General features: G+C 38.6%; 5 protein-coding genes and 1 long non-coding RNA gene across 8 annotated transcripts; 1 reads left to right on the plus strand and 5 right to left on the minus strand.

Moving 5' to 3' along the window:
- Window positions 1–125: 125 nt before the first annotated feature.
- LOC119989964 (tobamovirus multiplication protein 1-like) lies at window positions 126–5,353 on the minus strand. Of its 2 annotated transcripts, XM_038835748.1 has the most exons (12): window positions 5,201–5,351; window positions 4,875–5,094; window positions 4,205–4,295; window positions 4,068–4,120; window positions 3,713–3,805; window positions 3,488–3,559; window positions 2,555–2,627; window positions 2,349–2,394; window positions 2,139–2,202; window positions 1,300–1,353; window positions 730–807; window positions 126–636 (listed from the first exon to the last, which is right to left on the minus strand). In XM_038835748.1, exons 2-12 carry the CDS (start codon window positions 5,022–5,024, stop codon window positions 544–546), a joined length of 867 nt encoding a protein of 288 aa, XP_038691676.1. In that variant the 5' UTR covers window positions 5,025–5,094; window positions 5,201–5,351; the 3' UTR covers window positions 126–543. The 2 variants fall into 2 exon arrangements, with proteins under 2 accessions (XP_038691676.1, XP_038691675.1); XM_038835747.1 differs by having other exon boundaries at window positions 4,875–5,353.
- Window positions 5,354–5,936: 583 nt separating this feature from the next.
- LOC119989963 (senescence-specific cysteine protease SAG39-like) lies at window positions 5,937–7,780 on the minus strand. Its single transcript, XM_038835746.1, has 2 exons — window positions 6,843–7,780; window positions 5,937–6,686 (listed from the first exon to the last, which is right to left on the minus strand). Exons 1-2 carry the CDS (start codon window positions 7,270–7,272, stop codon window positions 6,094–6,096), a joined length of 1,023 nt encoding a protein of 340 aa, XP_038691674.1. The 5' UTR covers window positions 7,273–7,780; the 3' UTR covers window positions 5,937–6,093.
- Window positions 7,781–7,874: 94 nt separating this feature from the next.
- LOC119989962 (pentatricopeptide repeat-containing protein At1g61870, mitochondrial-like) lies at window positions 7,875–10,083 on the plus strand. Of its 2 annotated transcripts, none has more exons than XM_038835744.1 (2): window positions 7,875–9,128; window positions 9,694–9,825. In XM_038835744.1, exon 1 carries the CDS (start codon window positions 7,917–7,919, stop codon window positions 9,123–9,125), a length of 1,209 nt encoding a protein of 402 aa, XP_038691672.1. In that variant the 5' UTR covers window positions 7,875–7,916; the 3' UTR covers window positions 9,126–9,128; window positions 9,694–9,825. The 2 variants fall into 2 exon arrangements, with proteins under 2 accessions (XP_038691672.1, XP_038691671.1); XM_038835743.1 differs by having other exon boundaries at window positions 7,877–9,128; window positions 9,823–10,083.
- Window positions 9,948–11,034, minus strand: LOC119989966. The gene has a single exon (XM_038835750.1). It carries the CDS (start codon window positions 10,525–10,527, stop codon window positions 10,153–10,155), a length of 375 nt encoding a protein of 124 aa, XP_038691678.1. The 5' UTR covers window positions 10,528–11,034; the 3' UTR covers window positions 9,948–10,152.
- An 877-nt stretch (window positions 11,035–11,911) lies between these two features.
- Window positions 11,912–23,302, minus strand: LOC119989144 (phospholipase A I-like). Its single transcript, XM_038834489.1, has 19 exons — window positions 22,527–23,302; window positions 21,551–21,698; window positions 21,353–21,428; window positions 21,088–21,244; window positions 20,792–21,001; window positions 20,461–20,706; window positions 20,198–20,360; window positions 19,847–20,107; window positions 19,637–19,758; window positions 19,020–19,181; window positions 18,701–18,830; window positions 18,443–18,579; window positions 17,151–17,289; window positions 16,684–16,890; window positions 16,113–16,575; window positions 15,803–16,019; window positions 15,610–15,696; window positions 14,425–14,692; window positions 11,912–12,160 (listed from the first exon to the last, which is right to left on the minus strand). The coding sequence occupies exons 1-19, from the start codon at window positions 23,055–23,057 to the stop codon at window positions 11,922–11,924; spliced, it is 3,963 nt and encodes a 1,320-aa protein (XP_038690417.1). The 5' UTR covers window positions 23,058–23,302; the 3' UTR covers window positions 11,912–11,921.
- Window positions 12,282–14,092, minus strand: LOC119989145. The gene is made up of 3 exons (XR_005465737.1): window positions 13,879–14,092; window positions 13,674–13,737; window positions 12,282–12,539 (listed from the first exon to the last, which is right to left on the minus strand). It is a non-coding gene; the product is annotated as an uncharacterized LOC119989145 (long non-coding RNA).
- Window positions 23,303–23,745: the final 443 nt, after the last annotated feature.

A 23,745-nucleotide genomic window follows, 5' to 3' on the forward strand; every position in this document is an offset into this window, starting at 1 on the left:
TGTGATCACCATCTGCCATGAAAACTTGCTTTGGATGATCAGTACATATGCTAAATCTCGAATGCTTTACATTACAGAAACAAAATATTCTAACTACACATGGCGAAAAATTCAGAACTCGGATCAGAAAGGCGAAGTCAGCTACATATCATAGACAGGTTCAACATTGTAGAATGGCATACCACCAAAGCCGTAATTACAGGAAAGCGCATCCAGAATACATTGTAGTATCAACCATTGTCAAATCCCTAAAACTAACACAAAAATTTCCTTCATAATCTGCCTACGTCGTACCAACTAACAGGATTCTTTAAATCACAAGACCCATGAAGAAATCAATTTAATCATCTCTTCAACAAGATGAAATCAGCTTTGCGACACGCAATTGGTAAAAATTGCCGGTATAGAGCTAGACCAGAACAAGACATCCGGATACGTTTTAGGATTCTGCTTGTCTTAACACCTTCAATAGGACCTCAACTTTCATGCCCAAAAATCATTTTGTTTTGCAAAAAAAATAAAAAAATAAATAGAGAACCGAAGCTAACGGATCGGATGGTATTGGCCTGAAATTCTCTTCGGAGGCAACTTGCGCAGAATGTAAAGGACAAGGGCTGAAGGTAGGATCTCAACAAGCTGTCACATGAACAACAGAACTTCCATAATAAGTAAGAAAGCTAGACATCAAAAGGACACAGGTTTTTCAATTATACAAGCTTAGTACAATACCATGTAGTAGATAAAGTTCAAAATTGGATGATCCAAAACGTCGAGTGAGGCATCTGAATCAAAAGCAGACAAAACAACCTGCATTCGAGTGTGTATTAAAAGAATATCAACGAAAATAAACTGTAAACCTACGTCTAAAAGAGGCAATGCCTCGAACAAGAAAATAGAGTATCAATCCCACATAGCTGCAGCTTTCTAGATAACAAATACGATGTATGTGATCCCAACCTTCACGTCAAAGACACGTCATTATAATGTTACAACTACAAAAGTTATACATCTATAGCTTCATTGCCTATTAGTTTTGCTCCTGTCAAGTCAAATTAAGCTTGTGTATTGGACAGAAGATATATTCATAACCTCACAAATGAAAATAGTTCATAATCTCCAGCTTCATAGCATCCTATTTTTCTCATTCATGGGATCCCAATATATATATACATATATTGTGTGTGTTTTGAGATAAGAGGACTAGTCAGATCATTGTCCTGGAGCAATTATAAGGCTAATACTGTGAAATGATGGACTGGTTAGTGAAATTGTTTGTCGCAAATTAAGTTTGAAGCTTACCACAAAGCATCTTATAAGAAAGCAGGTGAAACAGACAGCCGTAACAGATCCAACCTGCACAAAAAAAACAAAGGTAACATCAAAGATAATTACACAAAAATCCAAAAAAAATTCTTCTTGGCGATTAGTATTGGTACTTCTATTCACAGAGAAGGGGGTGGGAAAGAGGTGAGGGGTAGGGTATGTTTGATACAGAAAGAGAAAAAGACAAATGCATATAATTGCAAGAAGTTAATTTGTTCTCTATATCAATAAATTTTCTAGAGTTCATAAATCGAATGTCTGATAATAGCAACCACGCTATCATCACTCTTATGCATCCGTCCGGTAACCCAAACTGCAAACTTTCATTAATGTGTAGAATCAATACATCCTCGTTCATCTGCTATGCCAACATACTTCTTATGGTGAGGAATGGAACCACAAAATAACGAATACCATCAAGCGCATCAAATTCAAGAAGTCACCCAGTGTGTTTTTCCGCACTGAAAATGGTCTAATCAGACTGTTCCGAACTTGCAATTACTACAAATATTTACTGTCAACTGGATAATCGAATATAGGGCAATGATCATTGAATTCTACGGTCACTAATGATTGCTATCAAAAGAGAGATTTTACATCATTAAATCTTGAATCATCCTTGAATGAATGGTTGGGGCAGGATCAGTATGAAAATGATTTTCTAATAAATCTCTCATGATTTCCATCTTCACCTATACCGATGTTTAAGTAATACTGCTAAAAAAACTTCGCAATAATTTCTTTTCCGGAGACATGCATTGCATGCCATAGCAATCATAAGAGATGCAACATAAAAAATCATTGAAATCACAGACCTCGTTAAGCTTCTTTCTTCTCCCCTTAGATTCAATGGGAAAGCGTCTCAGCATGAAGAACAACCTGTAAATATTTTGGTTACAATTCATGAGACGGCAACCCAAAGAACAAAAGTACCATGATGGTACATAAGTGAGTAAATAGCATTAAGACAGCCTAGAGGTTGTGTGACTACCTTATAGCCAGTAACTAAAACACAAACCACATACCTTCCTCCATAGAACAAGAATCCTAAGGCAGCTACGAATGACACCGCTGGAAATGGGATTATAAAATAAAATTAGTAGCATCCTTTAGTGAACAAATTGATACATGTCATGCACAAAATAACCTAGAAAGAATTTCAAAGAGAAATTCTAGTCTTAACAAAAGAGACCATGTGAAAACCTAAATATTTCACATATGAAAGCCTAACCTGCAATAAATATCTTTCCAATGAATTCCACCACGGTGTTATCATTCACGCAGAGGTATACCCAGATGCAAACCTGATAACATCTCATCAGGTCAAAAAAAATTAGTAAACACGACAGAGCGAAAGCCATATTTCAGAAATAACACTTAAAGTTGCTCCATAAGGACAGCTTATGCTACATGACCATGGATGACAGTCGGTATAGTTGCATAATGTAAATTAAATAAAGCAACCTCATTGTTTCTTAGGAAACTCGAGTAAACATAAAAAATAATTAAAAAAATCATACTATGAGGATAAGTAAGCCAGCTTTGCAGAAAAGGATCAGGAAAGCCAAGTTAGTATGGAAGATGGTGCATAAGTTATCCCCAGAAGAACTTGAGTAAAATTAAAAAAGCCATGCATATAGTCAAGGAAACTGGATAAGAGGGAAAATTATATGCTTATCCCAAAAGAATGGAATTCAGACGTCTTGAAACTTAATTTTCAAATCCTTTATATCAGCTGTTCTTTGGCAGAACATGGAGGATCAAACATGATTTACAAAATCATATGGAATGGGATCGACAAATTCAGAACAGCATAGAAGTTACGGAGATTGCAAGTTTCCCATCTACGATGATATTTCAGTTCACATGCCACCATAGATATACACAATAGAAAGTGAACAAAGCAACAACAATGGGCTTTTAAACATGGAGATATCAAATATTGGCTATGTTACAAGAATTAAGATCAAAATTGTTTGTAGGTGTCCAACAAACCATTTTATAATTTTACCATCTTGTGTTTGGGCAGGCTTACATTATGTATGCCAACATGCTGAAACAACAAATAAGCAGAGATGACAACCAAAGAACCCAAGAGAGCCCATCAAAAAAAAATCGTTGCAAGAGTCAAGCTCACTGTGTGAGATTTTAAAATTTAAAATACCTGTATGAAGTACACTGCACTGTTCACTGTTATATAAACAATCCTGAGCTTATCTGTGGGCAAGCTTCTCGCCTGGTTATTACATTAAAGAAAAATTTAGAACTTAATGGTGTTAAAAACAAATACCACATTCCTGAGATTGCAAATCTCAGAAACAGTACGAAGATTTGGTCAACTAAGACTTAACGCCGTCATCATGCATAAGTAAGAAAAACATAAACTTGCCTGGTGATATATCTCTGCCCAAAAAAGGACAAGAAGTGTGTAGGTAGAGAAAAATAGAATTCCCGGAAGATCCAGTAATACCAAGGTTAGCACCTGGTTCAATGAGCAGCAGAAATAAGATGTTTTTTCCATAGCAGAAAGAATAAAGAATAATTTAGTGATCCTGATGATAAAGTCAAAGAAGAATGATAAAAGCAATAGAGCAACTTAATATTCATAGATATTCAGTTTCACACTTTAGATGATTTGAGCAAATCACAAGTGGGCAAGTGCGTCTCTACAGAAAATTATGCTATGTACAAACTATCATAATTTGATAAAGATTTAGTATCTGTGGGAACTTATGAGAACTGACCTTGGGATGCAAAAGGAATACTTGTTTGTGGAGCCCAAACACGATTGCCCGTACTGCAACATACGATAACCAGAATCAGAAAACCAAACAAAATTATGTCCCCAACAAAAAAGTGTCGCCGAGACTTAAAATATCACCTCCGTTAACAATAAAGTTCATGAGATGGAAAACTTTCTGCGTAGTCCAGCCATATTCGGGCACTCTCAACTCAATCCTTACTAATTGAATCTGCAGTCAGAACAAACATAGCCTCACACATCCAGGTAACTAACCAAATACCAAGAGCTCAGTCAGAGAAGTTTGGTAAATCCACAAGTGCATGAAACAAAAATTCACCAGCAAAGCACAAGCACTAAACAGTCAATTCTACTGGCGCCATAACCATAACTTCACACATCCCAATGATTGAGTACTGTGACAATCATATATTCAAAATCAATCAACTGGGGAAAAACTGATGCAAATGTTTTATTGCAAGAAATCAGTTTCACTATGTTCCCATCTAAATAAACATTAATATCTAAATAAATTTCACTCTCCTCTCAAAGCTGTGAAACCCAGTGTGGAAAAGCCACTGACAAGTGCCACGCAACATCATCCTCATAATCCCCATCTAATTTAAAAACTAGATGGCTACATTGAAGCAAATCAAGCACTAAATACTAATACACCTTAAACAAAGAACATTATTATATCTAATTGCAACGGAACTCTCCAAAAACGCGCTAACAGTAAATAATTAAGTAGAACATAGAGCTCCAGAGAGGAGACAGAGACAGAGACAGAGGAAGAGAGAGAGAGACGGACCAGAGCAACGGAGGAGACCAGGGCATAAGCAGCGCAGAGAGTATAAAAGATTCTGTCTTGCCACTGACTGGACTCATCGACCTCGTCCCACCAGCTCGTCGCCAGCTCGCGGAGCTCCATCGGCCCCAACCCCACAAGCATTCTCGTCATTCCCCCAAATTTTCCCGGGAAAAAATACAGGGGAGAGTCGAAACCCTCCTTCCCAACCACCAAAAGACAGCTACTTGGCTCAAATTCGGAAAAAAAAAAAGGGGTTATAATATAAATACCAATTACGCCAAAAAGAATTAAAAACAAAATTAAAAAAATCAAAGTGAGAGAGACACGACTCTGGTCTAGAATCTGTTATCTGTCAATCATCTGCCTGTCTACCAAACGGTCTAAACTCTAAACAGAGAGAGTTGTAAGCTTTGCTTTTGTTGAGGCGGCTTAAAAAGGACGACTCTCTTTCTCCCACACCTAAAGCAGATGAGCAGATGCTCAGAGGCTGTGATCACAACCCTGTAACTCTATCATGTTTCTTCATGTGATACTGTTTCAAGCAAATATTAATTGTCTATGACAAGCCACACGTGGGTTAATACAGTAATCCTGTACTTGAGGCGACAAATTAATTTCACTTTCCATTCAATTAATCTCAATTAGGATACGCCTAATCCCATTAACATTACCTGAAATCAAACCTACTTTCTTTCCATAATCAGAAATTCAACATGGAGATTCAGTGAAGTCTCCAACCAGAGTATCAAGAGTGGCCGCCGGTGTTAACTGTTAACGGTTAATGGAGTATGGTCACGATAAGGGATTCTGCTACCAATTTTACAGATTTGAGTGTTTTTATTACAAACTATTCCAAACGATGAGATTGAGATTGTCGTATAATGAATCATGTGGACTCATGATTATTATTTGAGATAATTTGAAAGAAAAAAAAAATCGATCCTTCGCAATTTTGGTACTAATTTAAGGGTCGCGGCCCGAAGCTTCAATGCTTCATCAAGAGGATGACATGACATGCACGGATGCAGAGTTTGTTGAAAAAGTAGCCATAAATATTTGAACTTTTATATAATTTTCTTGTACTTTGTTCGTATCATACACAAAGCCACAAAGGTGACTGAGCAGAGTAATTAACATTTATAAGCTCATTGAAATGTACATAGGGATGGAGAAACCATCGTCTTTGAAATATAATTACACAGGTAATTGAGCTGTGGATTCAAGCAGTGGGGTACGAGGCTTCCATGGCAATACCACACAACCCTTCATCAGCATCAACATCTCTCTGCATCCTTATGTATCCATCCTCACCCCAACTGGTACCCCATGAGTTTTTTACCAACCAATACTTAGTTCCATCATCGCTAGTCCCATAACCAACCACCGTAACACCATGGTCTAATCCGGTTCCACATTGTCCAGTAAAGATACCACTTTTGTAGCTCTGAAAGTCCATCCCACTAGCATCAATGGCAACAGACACTGGTTGGTTGGCTGCAGCTTTTAGTAGTCCTGCCTCACTGTTTGTAGGCACATCTTCGTGTCCGGTTATGGTGGCTGCATCAGATGATTCCTTGTTCTTGTTGCAGGTTCCATCAACTCCCTTGTAGGGGTAACTAGATTCGGTGGTGAGGCCTTTGTTTTGTTGGATGAATTTGAATGCATTGTCCATTAAACCACCTTCACAACCTTGATCTTGCCCTGCAGTGTCACAGTCTACTAGCTCTTGTTCTGATAGTGAGACTAGTTTTCCAGTTGTAATCTGAGTTATCCCCTCCATTGCTGCCACAGCTGAGAATGCCCAACAACATCCTGCATTTCCATCACCACATTTCTCAAATAAGAACACTAAATCTTCCATTTTTTTGGCGAGAAAAGATCGAAGCAAAATAACTATTAAAAGGTTGTGAAGCTGAATGGATCAAGAACCTATAGAATTGACCATTTGCAATCAATTTTATTACTTACCACATTGGCCTTGGTCCTTGATTGGAGTAACGGCACCTTTCTTTCTCCAATCGATGCTAGAAGGAACTGCAGACACATTCTCATACTTGAAAGATGTAGAGCTTGTGGAAGTCCCCTTCAATTTATAGCCATTTCTCACGGCCTTTAACTCTTCACTAGTTAGATCTGAGAATGCATTAAGACCCAGCTCATACTTTCTGTTTGGTGCAGCATTGTGAGATTCTATATGTTCCACATTTTTCTTGAATATCTGCAAACGCCCATCTTTCTCATATGAATCTTTATATACACGACCATGGAGAGCCATCCACTGCTCAAATGTTGCAGTGATGGATAGCTCCGGAGCGGTGCGAGACAAGACAGAAGAAATGCAGCAGACTCCCAAAATGAAGAGCAGAGACAGAGAGACCATTTTGTCTGTGAAGGCCATTGTATATGTATATACAAGTATAAAGAAATGTTGAGGCAGATGAAGCACACCTGTTGGAACATGGGTTTGGGTTTATATAGAGAATTTTTCTCACCTCAGAAGCCATTCTTCCTCAAGATAGCTGAACAGACAAATTTTCCGCTCTACGTGCCTTACAAACTATTCTGATTTAGGCCAGACAATAATGTGTTCTTGTAATATTCGACAAGATATAAGTCAAGTTATTGACGAAGTGCTTGTTTTCTTGATGGAATAATTAAGAAAGAAATCTGTTCTTTAGACATTTAGTTTGCCTTAAGCTCTAAAGTTGCAGACAAACTACGAGTCAGTTGCTGATACAGTGATACATAGCAGTGCATATGCACAACCACCAACCCTTCAAATAAATTACTGGCAGTAGAATTCAACCTTCAATGTATTTTTGTACCTATATAGGACATTTTGACCTTTATAAGATGTTTGCAAATAAATGATGCATTTCAATTGGGCCACATCCATGAACAATAGTGGGTTTTGGGCTCATTCCTGATGTAGGGTTGGGCCTTAAATCTAAAAACCCTAACCCTCCCTCTCTCTTAACCTTATATATCATTCGCTATCATTTCATTTCCTCTGTATCACAGACAGTGACAGACTAATGAGTAATGGCTATGTACGCTCGATTGCGCGTGAACTTTCTTCATCGGCGCAAACTCTCCACAATCCTAGCCCCCGAGTCCTCAACCCCAATCTCCTCCAAGAAAAAGTCACGCGCCGCCTTATCCCTTCTTAAATCGGAATCTAACCCGGACCGAATCCTCGATATCTGCCGCGCCGCCTCACTGACCCCAGAGTCTCACCTCGACCGCGTTGCCTTCTCCATCGCGGTCTCGAAGCTATCCGAATCTAACCGTTTCGACGCTATCCGCATCTTCCTTGATGAGCTCAAGACCCGACCCGATTTGAAGAATGAGCGCTTTGCCGCTCACGCAATCGCGCTTTATGGCCAGGCCAAAATGCTTGACCACGCCATCCGGACTTTCAAGGAATATCAGGAGCTTGGTTCTTACCCTCCTTCAGTAAAGATGTTGAATGCCTTGCTCTTCTCGTGCGTGGTATCAAAGGATTACAAAGAGGCGAAGCGGATTTTCGTCGAGTTCCCTAGACTTTATGGGGTCGCCCCTAATTTGGATACGTATAATGCAGTGATCAAGGCGTTCTGTGAGTCGGGTTCTGCTAGCTCGGTCTATTCAGTACTGGCAGAGATGGATATGAAGAAATTGACGCCAAATGCGGCGACTTTTGGGATTATTCTTTCTGGATTTTATAGGGAAGAGAAGTTGGAGGATGTTGGGAAAGTGTTGGAGATGATGAAGGAGAAGTATGGGATACACGCGGGGGTTGGTACCTATAACGTTAGAATCCGAAGTCTGTGTGAGCTGAAGAAATCTGGTGAGGCAAAGGCTTTGCTTGATGGGATGTTGTCCAGGGGGATGAAGCCCAACTCGGTGACGTATAGTCATTTGATTAATGGGTTATGCGGGGAAGGTGATTTGGAGACAGCCAAGAAGCTGTTTAAGGAACTGGCCAACAGTGGTTGCAAACCAGATAGTCGATGCTATTTTACCTTGGTTCACTATCTGTGCCATGGTAAAGAATATGAATCAGCTCTGAATTTTTGTAAAGAGAGCATGGAGAAGAATTGGGTGCCTAATTTTACGACAATGAAGTCACTTGTAAATGGGCTTGCCAGCAATTCCATGGTGGACGAAGCTCGGGAGCTCGTAACTCAAATGAAGGAGAAGTTCCCAAAAGCCTCAGAAATGTGGGATGAAATTGAAGCTGGTCTGCCGCAGACCAGTAGGAAGGATTAAATGGTATGCAATGTTGTGAGTTTCGTTCATAAAACCTTTATGGCCTGCTTATTTATGTTTTAAAGAGTTAGGTGAGGAGGTTAAGGAGGAGGAGTAATTTTATGGCCTCTTTATTTATGTTTTAAAGAGTTAGGCGAGGAGGTTAAGGAGGAGGAGTAATTTCACCTTTTAAAGGAGAGATAATTAAATGGAATGAAGGAGGGAAGTTCTCCTCACTTAACTCTCAAACTAAACATTTTGTAACTCTCAAAATTTGAGAGTTTGTGAGGTGAGGGAAAAATACCATTATTACGATTATTATTTCTTTAATCATTCATAAAAAAAAATTCAATAGTATTTTTATAACTCACATCTATTAACTCTCTCATTAATTCTACTTTCTATCCAAAAGTGAGTAAAGGTAGTTCCACTCCCATAACTCTCCCTTTCCTAACACTACTTAACTCTTCATTTTTCAATCCAAGCAAAGCCTTAGACTTAAATTGAAGTTCAGGAAATAGATTATATGAAGAAGGCATATTCTTGTAAGCTAGATAGAAATAACAGCTTCTGTTGCACTTGTTTGTTGGACAAGCATTTGGACGCTGATGGGATTTGTTGAAATTTTGTGGCCTTGCACCTTGCTATTTTGCAGATGATCATATTTTTTGATCATGAATTCCTTCTAGTAACATTATACTAATCATATGAGCTGCAGGACCTATGTTTTATACGGGTGCCAATGTACAATTGCTTATCATTCTCTCAACTGGCCGTAATCATCCCTGAGGAGTCAGACTACAAATAACTGAAATATTGACATCAAAAGTTACGTGATAGAGCTTCCATAGTAAGAACTAGCAGGAAACTGGATGCTTTTTAGAATAGTAGCTCCAGAAAGCTTCAGCAATGGTGGCAGGTGAGGGATGGGCATGTACTCGCGGTATTACCTTTCTTTGACAACATATATTAATTGAAACGGAAGAAATAGAAGATGACCTGAATGGTAGCAGGCCAGCCCTAATTTTAAGCTGTTGAAGAGAGAGGTCTAGATGTGCAAGTTCTTCAAATCATTTTCAAGGATCCTGTAACTAAGACCAGGAGTCCTATTACCATCTGCTACTTCCACAACAGAGCACATGCTTGGCAGGAACCCGCTGTTGATTCTTCTCTTCTTCCTTTTCCAGCTCATCGTCAAGTACCAGAAACCAGGCCTAGAATTGCCAGTGCTACAACCCAGGTCAACAACCTTTCCTTGACGCCTCTTACAACTTCCAGAACATTGTAGCTCAAACTTGGTGAAATACTCAATTTCTTTCCTCACAAGTGATCCTACAGTTCCTCGTGTGCCTATTGCAATTGGAGCAGTTGCAGCCATTTTGTTAGAGAACTTGACGGTTGTAGTGCTGGCTTTATACAGCATTAAGGTATGAAGAAAGTGGTGGTCCAGTTGATAGGGAAGGTGTTTTTTTTCCCTTTGAGTTTAGGGCATATCTTCTCTGGTTATTTTATAAAAGCTATAATTGAAGTGCTTTATTAAAGTGGGCGACATGAGTTTTAGCATCATAGGAGCGTTGGATAGGAGGATGTTGTCATCATATTCTTCCTGTGATTGCAATGAAAGCATACATGTTATGCGGATTGATTTCTTTTTTGTTTTTAACATTTGACCAATTGTAAGTTGGTTCTTCTTTTTTGTACACTTGGTGGAAGGGAAACAACACCCATGCATAAGGCTTCCGCAGTGGACGGGGGTTAGGATAGGCAAGACCTTATGCTACATAATATGTAGAGGGATTGTTTCCAAGAATTGAACGTGTAACTCCTCCATTGCACCCCTGCAATTCTACTACTTAGCTACACTACATTATCATTTGCCATTACTGAAACTGGGTTTATTATAACTGTTAATTTTTCTCGTTAATCTCTGTTAGGTAAGACTTGTTTTTCTTTTCTCATGCCTTGGGTGAAAAGAGGAGTGAATTCTCGACAATCACTTTGAGTTATTTTTCAGGCATGGGGATTTGTAGTAGGTGTGATCGCTGCCAATCTTTATTTTGCTTTTGGACGTAGTCAATCTTTTGTTGTGTTTCGAAAGTAAAGAGCATTTACTGTTTTGATATGGATGTACAGTAATACACCTTCTAGGCCGCCAAAACAGGTAGACAGTTTGGTGATGATAACAAGGGAAGTATTTATAAAATGAGTTTTGAGTACATTCTGGAGGTGAAGGTTGAGCAGTCGTACTAATGGAGACATGATTCCTACTTATTGCTTTCCATTTGCCACAATAACTATTAAGTAGGGGACCAGTGCTAAGAAATATCTACCACTACCAGTAACTTTCATGGTGCTCACTCTATCTCTGGGGTTGGGGTTGGGGGGGGGGGTTGGGGGGGGGGGGGGTTGGGGGGAGGGGGGGGGGGTGTGGGGGTTGTGCTTTCCTGTTGAGGGTGGTGTTCAAAGTTGTAAGTGCAACCATCTCATCTCTTCCTTTTTCATTTGTAAGCACAAAGGATTTAACAATTGTAATCATCTGAAGAAGACTTAATTAACTAAATTCAGGCCAGGAAGATGAACAATACATATGGAAGGAGACGAGAGAAAGTGCAGCTACTGAAGAATAGCAATTTTCTATCTTTTTCTTTTATCATCCAACAAATTTTTATTACTTGCTCATTAGAGAAGATCTATTATAAATACACTTAATTTTTTGTAAGCCTCAAAATTTGATATTCCCTATTTGTATGGTACTGTGCACTCAACTATGTTCTTAATCCCTTACTTTACATTTTCTCTCTGTTTTCTTTTATCAATTCATTTTTGAAATCTCTGTTCTTGTATATAGTAATTTGACAAACTATTGTATACTGGGAAAGTGGGAAGATGGCAAGAATACCTCAACTTCCTATGTGAAGCAAGGGCATTTTGTAGAACGAGATCTACTCTCATGCCTTCCCGAACCAATGAATCATATAATTGACAGATGAACTGGGACAGTTCCTCCTCATCATCCTCCCAAAAACCCATAGAAGGTTCCCCTTTCTCATCACGGTCACTGTCTGTCACGCCCCGTTTCGGGTGGGGTCGTGAGATAGGAAAAACACATATACGAATTAGACAGACATGGCACAATTTTATAGAACAATGAGCGTCAGCCTGCACAACAATAAACAATTATCCTAAAGATGACTCCAATGGCATTAAGCCTCCATAACATAACTCAATACTATCATCATAATTAAGGCCTCAATGGTCCATATCGTAGCGGAAACAAACAATAGCTCAAGTCAAAGGTGACTGAGTCATACATAAAGTTCAACCATTTAAAACGTTTAACAATCCTAACTAAGGGTAAGGAAATAGACATCTAGTAAACACGGGCTACACGACACTGTCACGCCTCCAGCAGCCGATCCTGAACATTTTCCTGACCTGAGGGGGGGAAAAGGAAAGGAAAGAAAAGAAGGCATGAGCGAAAGGCCCAGTAGGGAAATAAAAATATAACGATAAACAACGAGATATAGAAATACAATACCAGAAGGAACCGTACTAGATTCGGGTCCCTATAAAGATTTACAGCGCTCAAAGTGCCAAGAGAGTATAAACATGACAGATAACAACAATGAATATGGATAAATGGTTACAAGGTACAATATCCAATATGCATCAATGAATGCAATTTACAACATATATATACATTTAAAATATTGCATATATTTAAAACAACAAGTGGGACAATTGAGGCACACCGAATGCCGAAGCACTCGTTGACCAAGTGTATACAAGTACACGTAAGGTCACAATCACACACAAGGGAGGATCCATTTAAGGAAAGTGTACTCCCCAAACAACAAGGATATCCGAACACCTAAACCGGTAGTGGGTTGTACACCCCACACTGAACAATGTGATACAAGAACAACACAACCAACAATTGTCCACAAAACTTGGCTCAATATATGCCACATTACAATACAGTTCAAACATTTATGAATGATATAATTTTTATATCATTACAAGAAGTTACTTTAGTAACAACAGTACAACTTTACAATACAGTTTCTAAAATCTCATCTTGCGGTCCAATAAACTCGGGATCCTCCTAGGAGTCGCACAATGTCCAGGCCGAAACCCCGGCGTCACTCCCGACCCCTCATCCATTGAACTCCACAAGGGTGTAAAATATGCAATTTATTGGTTTTGAATAAATTTACAATTTTCTTCTTTAATGCATTAAAAGAATTTGATGCAAATAAAAGTATTTATACAATATCTTTGTCACGAAAATTCATAGTAAAACATGATAGATGCAAGACGGTCTAAACCCACAACAATGACTTAGGCCACAACATGTCCGTGGAGGAAGACAAAGAATAATAGAGGCCAACAATTATCTATGGACAACAATCAAACAATTGTAGGAACAAGGAATTTAAGAACTTAGGAAGTTCCTACAATGATTCAATACAAGGAATAAAAGAATTATCAAAGAGAATAGAAATTTTCCTAAAAGGATTAAATACAAAATATACAAAGAATAATTAAAGAGGGTGGTAGTTTCCCTACCTCTTGTAGACACAAACTTCACAAGCTTAAACGATAAGCGTCAAGTACTATCCAATGAGCCAACCTATTGAAAAATAACATATCAAGACTTAATTTATCAAGCCTAGTATTATTTTAACAAAACCCCAAATTGAGTCAAGAACCCTAGATTCAATCTTCACTAATCCTAACCGAAAATTCAATTACAAGATTATAGAAATCTTACCCAAATTTCAGTGGAGAAAACAAAGAGTTTGTGTTAAATCCTCCTTTGTTGCAACCCAATAAAGATCGAGAGAGGTTTAAATCCCTTGTATTAAGAACCAAAAGAAGACCCAGCAGTTTAGTTGGAACTTGGGGTGGCTGATGACAGGAGGCTGGATGAAAATGGCTTGTCGGATGTGGCTGGTCGGATGGGGTTGTAGTGATGGTGGAGAAGAGAGTCACGGCTGCACAAGGTATTGAGGAGAAAATAACAAAAGAAGAAGAAAAGAGAGTGAGGGAGGGGTTCGTGCACTGTAGGTTTAGGTTTAGATTTTTTTTTTTTCAAAGACTATTATGACCCTTACTTTTCAGTATTTACTATTCTGCCACGTGCATAATTACAATCCGGCGATTATGTATTCTATTGAATATTCTTACGATTAAATCCCTTTTATTTTTAATATTTCTAAGTTTACAATTATAACCTCTATAACACTCTATGGCTCAATGGATATTCCTACTAAAGGCACTTGTATGTTTTAACGGACTCATAAAATACAGGGCATTACACTGTCTTCCCGGTCACTCACTGGATTGCCATGTTCCTCCTCTATATTCTCACCATTTTCTGCTTCTTCCTCCCCAATCTCAAACCTTCCATTTTCCAACCCATCGAGCTCTCCTGTTCCTTGGAGTACTGTCAGTTCTGTCTCCCGAGGTTCTGCTGAAGGGCATATTACAGTTTTTGCACCCGAGTTCAAAAATGCCTTAACCAAAGATGGTGCAGGCCCATATGTTCCTGTGCAAATTATAATCCTGTCCCTCCACGCTCCAACCTACGGTTATTACAAGCCATGAAAGAACAATCAGATTAAAAGAGCAGAGAATGAGCAAAAGCTTCAGATGGTGGGAAGATGAAAAAAAACTGTAGATTTTTGCATAACTAATCCTATAATGGAACAGGACGACATTTGTTCCGATGCAATCAACTAATCCTAAAATATGTCGAAATCTTTTTGCATAACTTCCTTCCAAGTCTTTGCCTAAAATGTCCACAAATCCTTTTGCATAACTTCCTTCGTCTTTTGTGACCCCCCATCTTCTCTTTTTAGTATATCCTACTTAAATTTATCAATAAAAATGAAAGGACTTGAGGTCATTAATATGGTGATACAACAAAGACAAACTAACAGAGCCACCTTAAGATTGAATGTTCTTGGAAATGAAACAGAATACTCGCCCATGGGTAAATAGAAGTTTCTATTGCTGGGGTGCTTTTTAGAACGTTTTATGAACCAGGCAAGTAATTTTAAAGAGAAACCTGCTAAATATCCATTAATAATCTGATCCTGAGAAATCAGTGAAATCCATAAATTTTAATACCGTTTCTCTAAAATATGTGTTTCAACTATTCATAGCACGTGAACTTAGTTTTGATTAAACATGAGTACCATCATACCACTACTGATGAGTGGCTAATTTAATTTATCATTAAGGATTGAGCCATGGCTGCCTTCTTTGTTTGCCTTTACTCTCATGTAAACTGTAGGTAAACATTTAACATTTACTGCAACAAACATCTCGACCTATACCCGCTAATTTTCACTACCTCCAGTTGATAGACCAGATGTATCCAGGACAAATACAGCACAGGAGTTTGCTGTATTGTTTTACCATTATTTATTTCATATTTCAAAAATAACTGCATGAGAAAAAGATTAAAAAAAAAAAGAATCAAATAAAAAAATCTTACCATCCAGCGAACATCATCAGGTGTTAAATGCATAAAAGGCACTGTTCTACGAAACATATATGCTGAGATTTCTTGATCTTCCAGGACCTTCAGAAAACATCACCAATCATCAGAACAAAGATTAATGGTTAGGTTGCAACTTACTTGTTATGAGAAATTCTATACGAAGGGAAAGAGAGAAAAGAAGACATACTTGGGTCTGGCGTCCCATATAACGGTGGACAATGTTCCCAACCTGAAAGTATGGCCTACAGCGAACCAGATCTGAAACCGTTGTGATGCTGGAAAACAGTGATGCACCCTTCCTGTGGTGGCTCCACATTATTGACAATAAGCTATGTTTGACACTCTGTAGAAACTTTTCTGCAAGTTCTCCCGGTTCAGCAACAACAAATACATCATTCTGCCAACTAGAGTAGTCGACATCACACAGGTTAGGACTACAACTAAAACCAACACCGCATATAAAAACTAAATAGTAAACAGCAAGGAGTTTTTTTCACCTTAAGATTGAGCCACAGGAGTCATTTTGAAGGGCCAAATGTATAATCCCCACTTGAGGTGAGTTCTGCAACTTCTCATGCAACAATTGGACATGTAAAGAGAGCTTTCTGGGACCTGAAGGAGACATTGGGGGCGATGCAGCCATCTTCCCATCCAAACTTAAGGGTGGGACCATGTCAATACGACCAAACCTCTGCGGTCCAAAATCAGGACTATATATAAGTGGGCTTGAAGGAAAGCTTCCAGTAACAAGAGGAGAGGCAAAAGGTGTTGAGAATGCTGTTGATGACACAGTCTTCACATTTTGAGATATCCCTTGCATGGTAGATAACCTTATGCCATTACTATTACGGAATGACTCAAATGTTTGAGCATGATACACAGGTCTTCCAGAGTCAGGACTATGAAAAGCTTCAACAAGTATCACATTGCGCCTCCAGCCTAAAGAGGGACTGTTTTCATCTGGCATAGCAGAAGCACGGGAAAAAAGAAATAAGATTTTCTGCGGAAAGAAGAGACACCAAAAAGCACATGAATTGACAAAATTGAAAGAAGCTGCCCACAAACTACCTGCATTTGATGTTTTAGCCTTGGGGAAATGCTGAGCTTTAATATTGTCCAGCCACTTCTCATCAAGTTGGTAAGGTAAAATTAGTCTCTCACAGATGCTCTTTAAGGCTGGAGAATTCTTTTGGATATATTCATCAACTGCAGCTTCAAACTTCAGCCATATTGCTGGATCAGCCTCATCTAGCTCCATATCGCAATGTTCATCGACTGCAATGGAAAACCATATAGACCTAATGGATCAAGAAATAATTCACCGGGGGGATCTACCCTTACAGAGAACATGCACATACTAAAAACCACCAGGAATCTACTCTCACAGAAAACATTCATCCGATAAAAACAGATGTTACACCTGATGAAGCACTAAGCAAAGGGTATTGCTTAACGGTTCAAAAAGTAGAAAGTTTCGAGTGTCCCATGTTCATGCAAACCATAAATCGTAAGTACCATCAAAATCAATGGCATACCTGGATTAAAACGAAAATAATGTATATCAGGAAGCATAGCCAGCAAAGTGCTCAAGGACTCCTCCACCTTGTCCACAGAGCATGCACTCTCAATCAACACCTGCCCAGTGTCTAGATAACGCCAACCACCTTTCTGAACCTAAACAGAACATAAATAAACTATTAATGTAATTGAAGATCAAAAACCAAAAAGAAAGGAGTAAATCAAAATATAATAATGACCAGTATCCAGAAATTCAAAAACTGAAACTAAGCACATAATCTAGCCGCATTTCGGTTAATTTTCACTGAATGTGTTAAGTGTCATGATTTCAGACCATATAAGGGAGGCAGAAGCCTTGCAGAGTTTTATTTTTTCTAATTTACAATGCCTCATTTAAGAATTATACATGCGAACTTCCAATTCACAAAAATGAGACCAATCACACTTAGCACTCACCACCATTAAATTACAAACGTAAAAGACAACTCATTAATTGATACACATTTCCTGGTTCCATTTTTCTTGATATAGGGGTAGTCACTGCCAATATTCAACGACATACGCTCAGTTAGCAACTACAACCACATTTTCATCATCAAGCTCCCTTATTTGGGAAGCAAATCTTAAAGATTAATCTGCAGATTAAATATTGTGCGTGACGGGGGCGGCGAATATTTCAAGATTAAAACCAGCTTTCTTTTTGAATTTAAATTTCACGTAAGCCTTATAAAACAGTAGTGATGACCATGACATCTGTACTTGGCACCATGGCCACATCAGCTCCATCATTTCTGCAGAAATATTATTGGTTGCCCAAATTGGAAACAGCCACACACTAGTTTTAGAATGCTTCTATATCATGCTGACCTTTTCATTCTTCTAACAAACTTTTTACTCAACAAGACACCTTCCTCGAGATGTATAATATGAGTTCTAAATACAAAGAAGTTTTATTAGAAGTTATCCAAACGAAATTCACAAAAAAAGAAAGAAAGAAAGAAAGAAGAAGAACAAGAAAGAAACATAGGTTCTTCCTGCAGAGGAACTTTTGAAGGTTACTAGCATCAGATTTAACTACCAACAAGCTGAAATTTAATGGAAACCGAAGGCCCATTAACCTTGGATCAGAGAATGATATTCAAACACCATATGCCACCTATTGTTCTAAATCTAAAATCTTAAGATCCATCAGCATAAAAAGGGGGGAAAGAGAGTGAAATACACATGCCCAACTTCAAATGGAAAATAATTAAAATACGCTTAAAGACAAGATATTAACTCTTACGAAAGCAAAAAGGAGAGCGAGTACCTTTCTTGGCACGGAACCACGCCCAATGGAAAATAAGCAGTCAATTTTGGTGTCGGGCCATAGTAGTTGTGCTTCTCGCATGGCAAAAATAGTAGGATTGTTCGCCACTATTGCACCATCTTGCCAGCGGTTTACATCTAGAGAAATTGAAGTAGGATACAAAAAAAAAAAAAGAATAACTAAACCAAGATGATGGTATAGACGAGTGCAATCAACATGTGAAGGGACTCTAAAAGAGGGGGGGAACATGATGCTTACAACTTCCAATAAAAGCACTACGTTGATACCCAACTTGAGCACCAGTAGTAGGTGAACCTAACACATTGACCATATTGACTCCTGAGCTCTCTGAAATCGCAAATGGCACTTCTGGACTACCAGCAGGATACTGTTTGAGAAAAATGGGAGATGGGAAAAAAGTAATAGAAGCAAATCAGAAGAAAGAAAGAAAGAAAAGAAAAAAAAAAAAAGGCATTGACAATTATTCAGCAATCATGTAGCAGCAAAAACAAATCATAGTTCTGAATCTTACATACAAGTATCCCATATTAAACAACAAGGAACCATAGGTACAAACCTGATAATTGCGGAATATGAAAGGCTGGGCTGGCGTCACGCTCACCAAAGTTGATACAACAAATACCTTGGGAATGTTTTTGACAGCTGACTCTATTAACAGGTCCCCATCTTCATCAGCACAGATTTCCTTCAACAACCTTTGAAATTGATCTGCACTGTGCTGCAATCCAACATGTCAAATTTCTTTTAATCAAGGCTGGGGAAAGAGTCAGAGAGTACAGGGTTGGTGGTGACTCAGCTTCATCCAAAATTGATAAACACTAAAATAGATCAATAATAGTTCTTATAGTACTCAGGAGAGTGCAGGGTTGGTGGTGACTCAGCTTCTTCCAAAATTGAGAAACACTAAAATAGATTAATAATAGTACTTATAGTAGTCAGGAGTAGATGAACTATACATTTTGCAACTTAATGAATTAATCTCTGAGAACATGTGTTCTTGAGTGTGTTGTGTGTGTATGTGCACGCATGCATTATCAGCTCTTCCTAATAGTATTTACTTCAAGAATTGAATTTACTGCCTCTAAACAAAAGCTGACATAAGCTGACATACACAACTAAAGAATTTGAAATCATATTAACATATCAAAGGAAAAATAAAATTAAATCACAAACCTTAGATCCATGGACAACAACTCGAAAACTCTGTGATGAGCTTTTATACAGCTGATCCAACTTTTCTCTCCAAGTTGCAGCTTCATTGTCTTTGGGCACAGGTTCAGCAAAGACTATTTTTCCTAAACAACCAAAAATATAATTGAGTTGGTTAAATCTACAACAGATGGATGCATTAGGAGCTACCATTGCTCAATGCATCATGCTCACCAAGATTTTTGTATATCTCTTCGCATTGATCCAAGGACATTAGCTTAATGCCAAGAGCAACTGCAAGCATGCCACCTGTTGATGTACAGCATATGAGGTCAAACAACTCGTGTATTTGCTTTCCAGTTCTCTTCTCAATTGCTTTAAGAATCTGCACAGTTGCAAGGCCTTTCATGCCTCCACCATCCATTGAGAGTATGCGCAATCCTTGCTTTGCGACTGGTCTATCTCTTATAGCACGCCGTAAACTTTCATTTTCTCCTGCAAAGAAACAAAGTGCACATACGCTTATTACTTATTAGACAAAAGAAATTCAGAGTACAGCAAAAAACTTAAATGCTGGAGACAAACCAAGAATTGCCAAGGCACGAGCTGCAGCTTTATTCACACATGGTTCATGTGCAATCATCAAGCGCAACAGAAGTTCCCGCAGACTTTCAGACGTGACCAGCACACGGCGGTTCTCTAAACAAAAGGCCAAATTTCCAACTGCAAATAAAGCTAACCTTTGAACCTGATGAAAAGTAATTTTTAATACTAAACTGGATCAGGACTTGGGACTCTACAAAAGCAATCAATATAAATATATCGCAACAAGGGATTTGACAACTCACTTCTGGGGTTTTATGGCTGCATAACAGTTTTAATGATCTCAACAAATCTTTGGTCAACATCTTCTGAGCCACAGTATCAGAAGCAAAGCCCAAAGTGCCCACAACTTGCAGTACTGATATGACTACTTCTGGTGTGTCAGATTTCAGTGCTGTTTCAATGGGTTGCATGATGTCACATTTCATCAGCTGCAATGCCACAGAAATTTCACCAGCAAGAGAGGAGAGAGCGAAGTATGCTTGTTCAACCTTCAGAAATCATAGCTATCAAAATAATGCACAGTAGAAGAGCATATAAACAAGCAAATTGATAAAGAGCATAATGAATACGTACCACCTGGTGATCGTCACTGCTTATCATACTAATAAGCTGCCGAATCGCATTCTCATCTTTACCAACAACAACACGATTTTCTTGGTCTTGCATTATCTTCATTAGTGCAAAAGCCAGTAAAGGGTGATGACAAGAAGAGAAGCGGAATATAAGAGAAAAGAAGGCACTCAGCTTGTGTCTCGATGCACCAAAATAAGAATTGTTCTCTGTCTGCAGTCACCCAAACATATTACTTGAAAATGATATTTTCAAACCCATAATGCCAAAGAACTGCTAAATGCGGTACCAACGATTACCTCTATTTGCACATTCACTGATCTTAAATTTTCATCAGCCACAATCCTGATGTTAGCAAGAGACAAATGGCGGAGTTTCTGTAGCAGTAAAATTTTGGGGAGGAATTCAAGAGGATTGCCAAAGAGTCTAAGAATTTGTAACTCAGCCATAGCCCTGCCATTCAACTGGAGATAAACATTAGACCCAGAAGCAATAATAGATTTAACCAACTTCTTTAAAGAAAAAGATGGGAAATTTGTGTTGAGTTGTCAATAAAGTGATCTGAAATCAAGAAGAGGTCGGACAAGCTTCTTGTGTCCCAAAGACAATTCCTCAAGTTCAATGCACTGTCTCAGTTCTACTGCAAGGTTTCCAAACAAAAAAAAAAGACAAATAATTTGCAAGAAAACAAATAGGTTACACCCCTGTATCAATTTTTTATAAGCACCTATAAATTAAGTATTTACTTTAGACCATGCTTACCAGGAACTGAAACCAGTATGTTATTGTCAACACTCAGAACCTTCAAGTTTTTCAGCTCACCAAGCTCAGGTGGCAAAACTGATAGCTTATTGTTATCAAGATATAGCTTCTCAAGAAGGGGCAGTTTAGTCAGGTCAACTGGCAATGCCTGCCAAAAGTCCAGCCTCAGAAACAACCCATAGCTGAATAGATTTATTTTTTTTCGAAGCATAGCTGAAGTTTAATTTTGTAGTTTACTTGTCTCTACAATAACCACAAAGTTCAAATCAGCATGCTAAAGCAGTGAGGGATTTACCTGTGCTCAGTTATGCACGTGATATCTATTATTAATTGTACACAACTACACATTGGCTAAGGTGGTAATAAGGATGCATGAATCCCTAATAACCACAACAACCATTTACACACAAACATATCACAAGTTGATCACTAATGGAGTAAAATGAATCGAATTCACCATATTTGTATTGAGTTTGATATTTTTCTTTTTAAAAAAAAAAAGATAAATAAAATAGGAAGAAAAGCTTTGTCAGCTATTTGGAAAACCAAGGGGGGCAAAGAACTGCAGTAAAGTCATTAATTTAAAACTGTAACATGAAATACAAAATTGTTTGTGTTCTATAGGGTGTGGGGTGATTCAATTCAATAAAGGCATAAACTTAGAATTTCCATATGAAATGTTATATTCCTTTGCGAATAATGAAACAAAACCAGCTTAAATACCGAAATCTATCCAAGATGAAAACTTTCCAGATCAGCAGTAAATTCTTTTCCTTTTTAAATTTTTTTCTTGACCTAGAGGCTTTAATTACGACAAATTAATGTCAACAATGATAAAATTCCAATGCAGTAGGTCAATCGCTCACAAAAAATGAAAAGAAACCATACGCGCACTAACCACAAAATCATACAGATAAAGAAAAATTGGTATCCTTACATACTACGCAAGGAAAGAGGAAAAACAATACATCCTCACCGACAATCCACAGGCATATAGGCTGATCATTGTGATGCTCCTCCAGTGCTCACCACATCCCGGACCCGCAACCACATTCCCACTTTCTCCAACAATATTGGATCGCAAGAAACGCGTCAAAACCCCAACACCGTCACTCTGCTGCCCAGACCCAGTAGCCTTGGCCATTATCAGCCCCCTCAATGGCTCTCTCCTCTTCAACACCCTCATCTGCACCCCTACATTTTCCTCCTCATCGGCCCTCAGCTCCACCTCCACCGCATCTTGCGGCAAAGGCAACGCCACCATCAGCTGTGACTGCAGCCGCAACGCTATTTGGTCCTCGTCATCGCCAGCCGTCCAATCCAATTCAATCCGAAACCCTAATTCCTGATCCTGCGGCGTATATGGCCCAATAGATGACGATGAAGAGGAAGAAAATGATGAGGCGGACGATGATCGGTTAAGATCGTCACCAAAGTCCTCAGTACCGTAATTGAGCGAGAGATGAAAAATCTCCGATGGCCGCTTCCATCCCAGTCCCCAAGACATTGTTCCTTGATTCGCAGAACTCGGAAATCCTACTTGAATTGGACAGCCGAGGAGTTGGATCGCATTTGGCTCTCCATAGATAACGATGATATTGAGCCTGAAAATGGTAAATTATGGAAATGCCGAAAAGGTTGGTAAAGAAGATCAGATTAATGGCGGGAATTCACAGTTCTCATACAAGCGACCGAGCGAGAGAGGAGAAACGGAAAAAAAAAATCAGCTTAAGCTCCGTTATTAACTGTGTTGTTGCGAGTCCCAAGAAAATGCATGTATTGACACGACTTTCACGAGTGAATGCGTTGCTGCAGCGGCGTCGTTTTTGATGATTCGAAATGACGTGGCACTATTTTATGCAGCGGCGTCGTTTTTATCTCAGTTGTGTAAGAAAGCCACACCACTTTGTTTTTCTTAGGCTGTTCCTATTGATTCTTAAATTCAGAAAATGTGTTAAATTGTGTGAAAGAGACTGGATTTTTTCTTATATGTTATTCAATTGGGTTATGCAAATCCGATTTGAGATAAAGTGTTTGTTCTCAAGCCATGATATAAAATCTAATCCAACCAATACAAATCAATATTGTCTACTTTGGGACAACGGCCCGCACGACTTTGGGCCATCTTCATTGGATGTTAGGTTTAGAAAACATGCTTAATTGTGTGAGAATAACTAAATTTTAGCTTATGAGAG

Source organism: Tripterygium wilfordii, chromosome 21 (genome assembly GCF_013401445.1).
Source record: "Tripterygium wilfordii isolate XIE 37 chromosome 21, ASM1340144v1, whole genome shotgun sequence".
Taxonomy (NCBI): Eukaryota; Viridiplantae; Streptophyta; class Magnoliopsida; order Celastrales; family Celastraceae; genus Tripterygium; species Tripterygium wilfordii.

Coding starts and splice junctions, on each gene's coding strand:
- LOC119989144 (XM_038834489.1), bottom strand. CDS start 23,057: ATGTCTTGGGGACTGGGATGGAAGCGGCCATCGGAGATTTTTCATCTC. Junction 21,429..21,550: donor CATACTGGTTTCAGTTCCTG/GTAAGCATGGTC, acceptor GAAACCTTGCAG/TAGAACTGAGACAGTGCATT. Junction 15,697..15,802: donor ATATGGGACGCCAGACCCAA/GTATGTCTTCTT, acceptor TGTTTTCTGAAG/GTCCTGGAAGATCAAGAAAT.
- LOC119989964 (XM_038835747.1), bottom strand. CDS start 5,024: ATGACGAGAATGCTTGTGGGGTTGGGGCCGATGGAGCTCCGCGAGCTG. Junction 2,628..3,487: donor GTGCAGTGTACTTCATACAG/GTATTTTAAATT, acceptor AGATGTTATCAG/GTTTGCATCTGGGTATACCT. Junction 808..1,299: donor TTCTTATAAGATGCTTTGTG/GTAAGCTTCAAA, acceptor ACTCGAATGCAG/GTTGTTTTGTCTGCTTTTGA.
- LOC119989963 (XM_038835746.1), bottom strand. CDS start 7,272: ATGGCCTTCACAGACAAAATGGTCTCTCTGTCTCTGCTCTTCATTTTG. Junction 6,687..6,842: donor CAAGGACCAAGGCCAATGTG/GTAAGTAATAAA, acceptor ATGGAAATGCAG/GATGTTGTTGGGCATTCTCA.
- LOC119989962 (XM_038835744.1), top strand. CDS start 7,917: ATGGCTATGTACGCTCGATTGCGCGTGAACTTTCTTCATCGGCGCAAA.
- LOC119989966 (XM_038835750.1), bottom strand. CDS start 10,527: ATGCTGTATAAAGCCAGCACTACAACCGTCAAGTTCTCTAACAAAATG.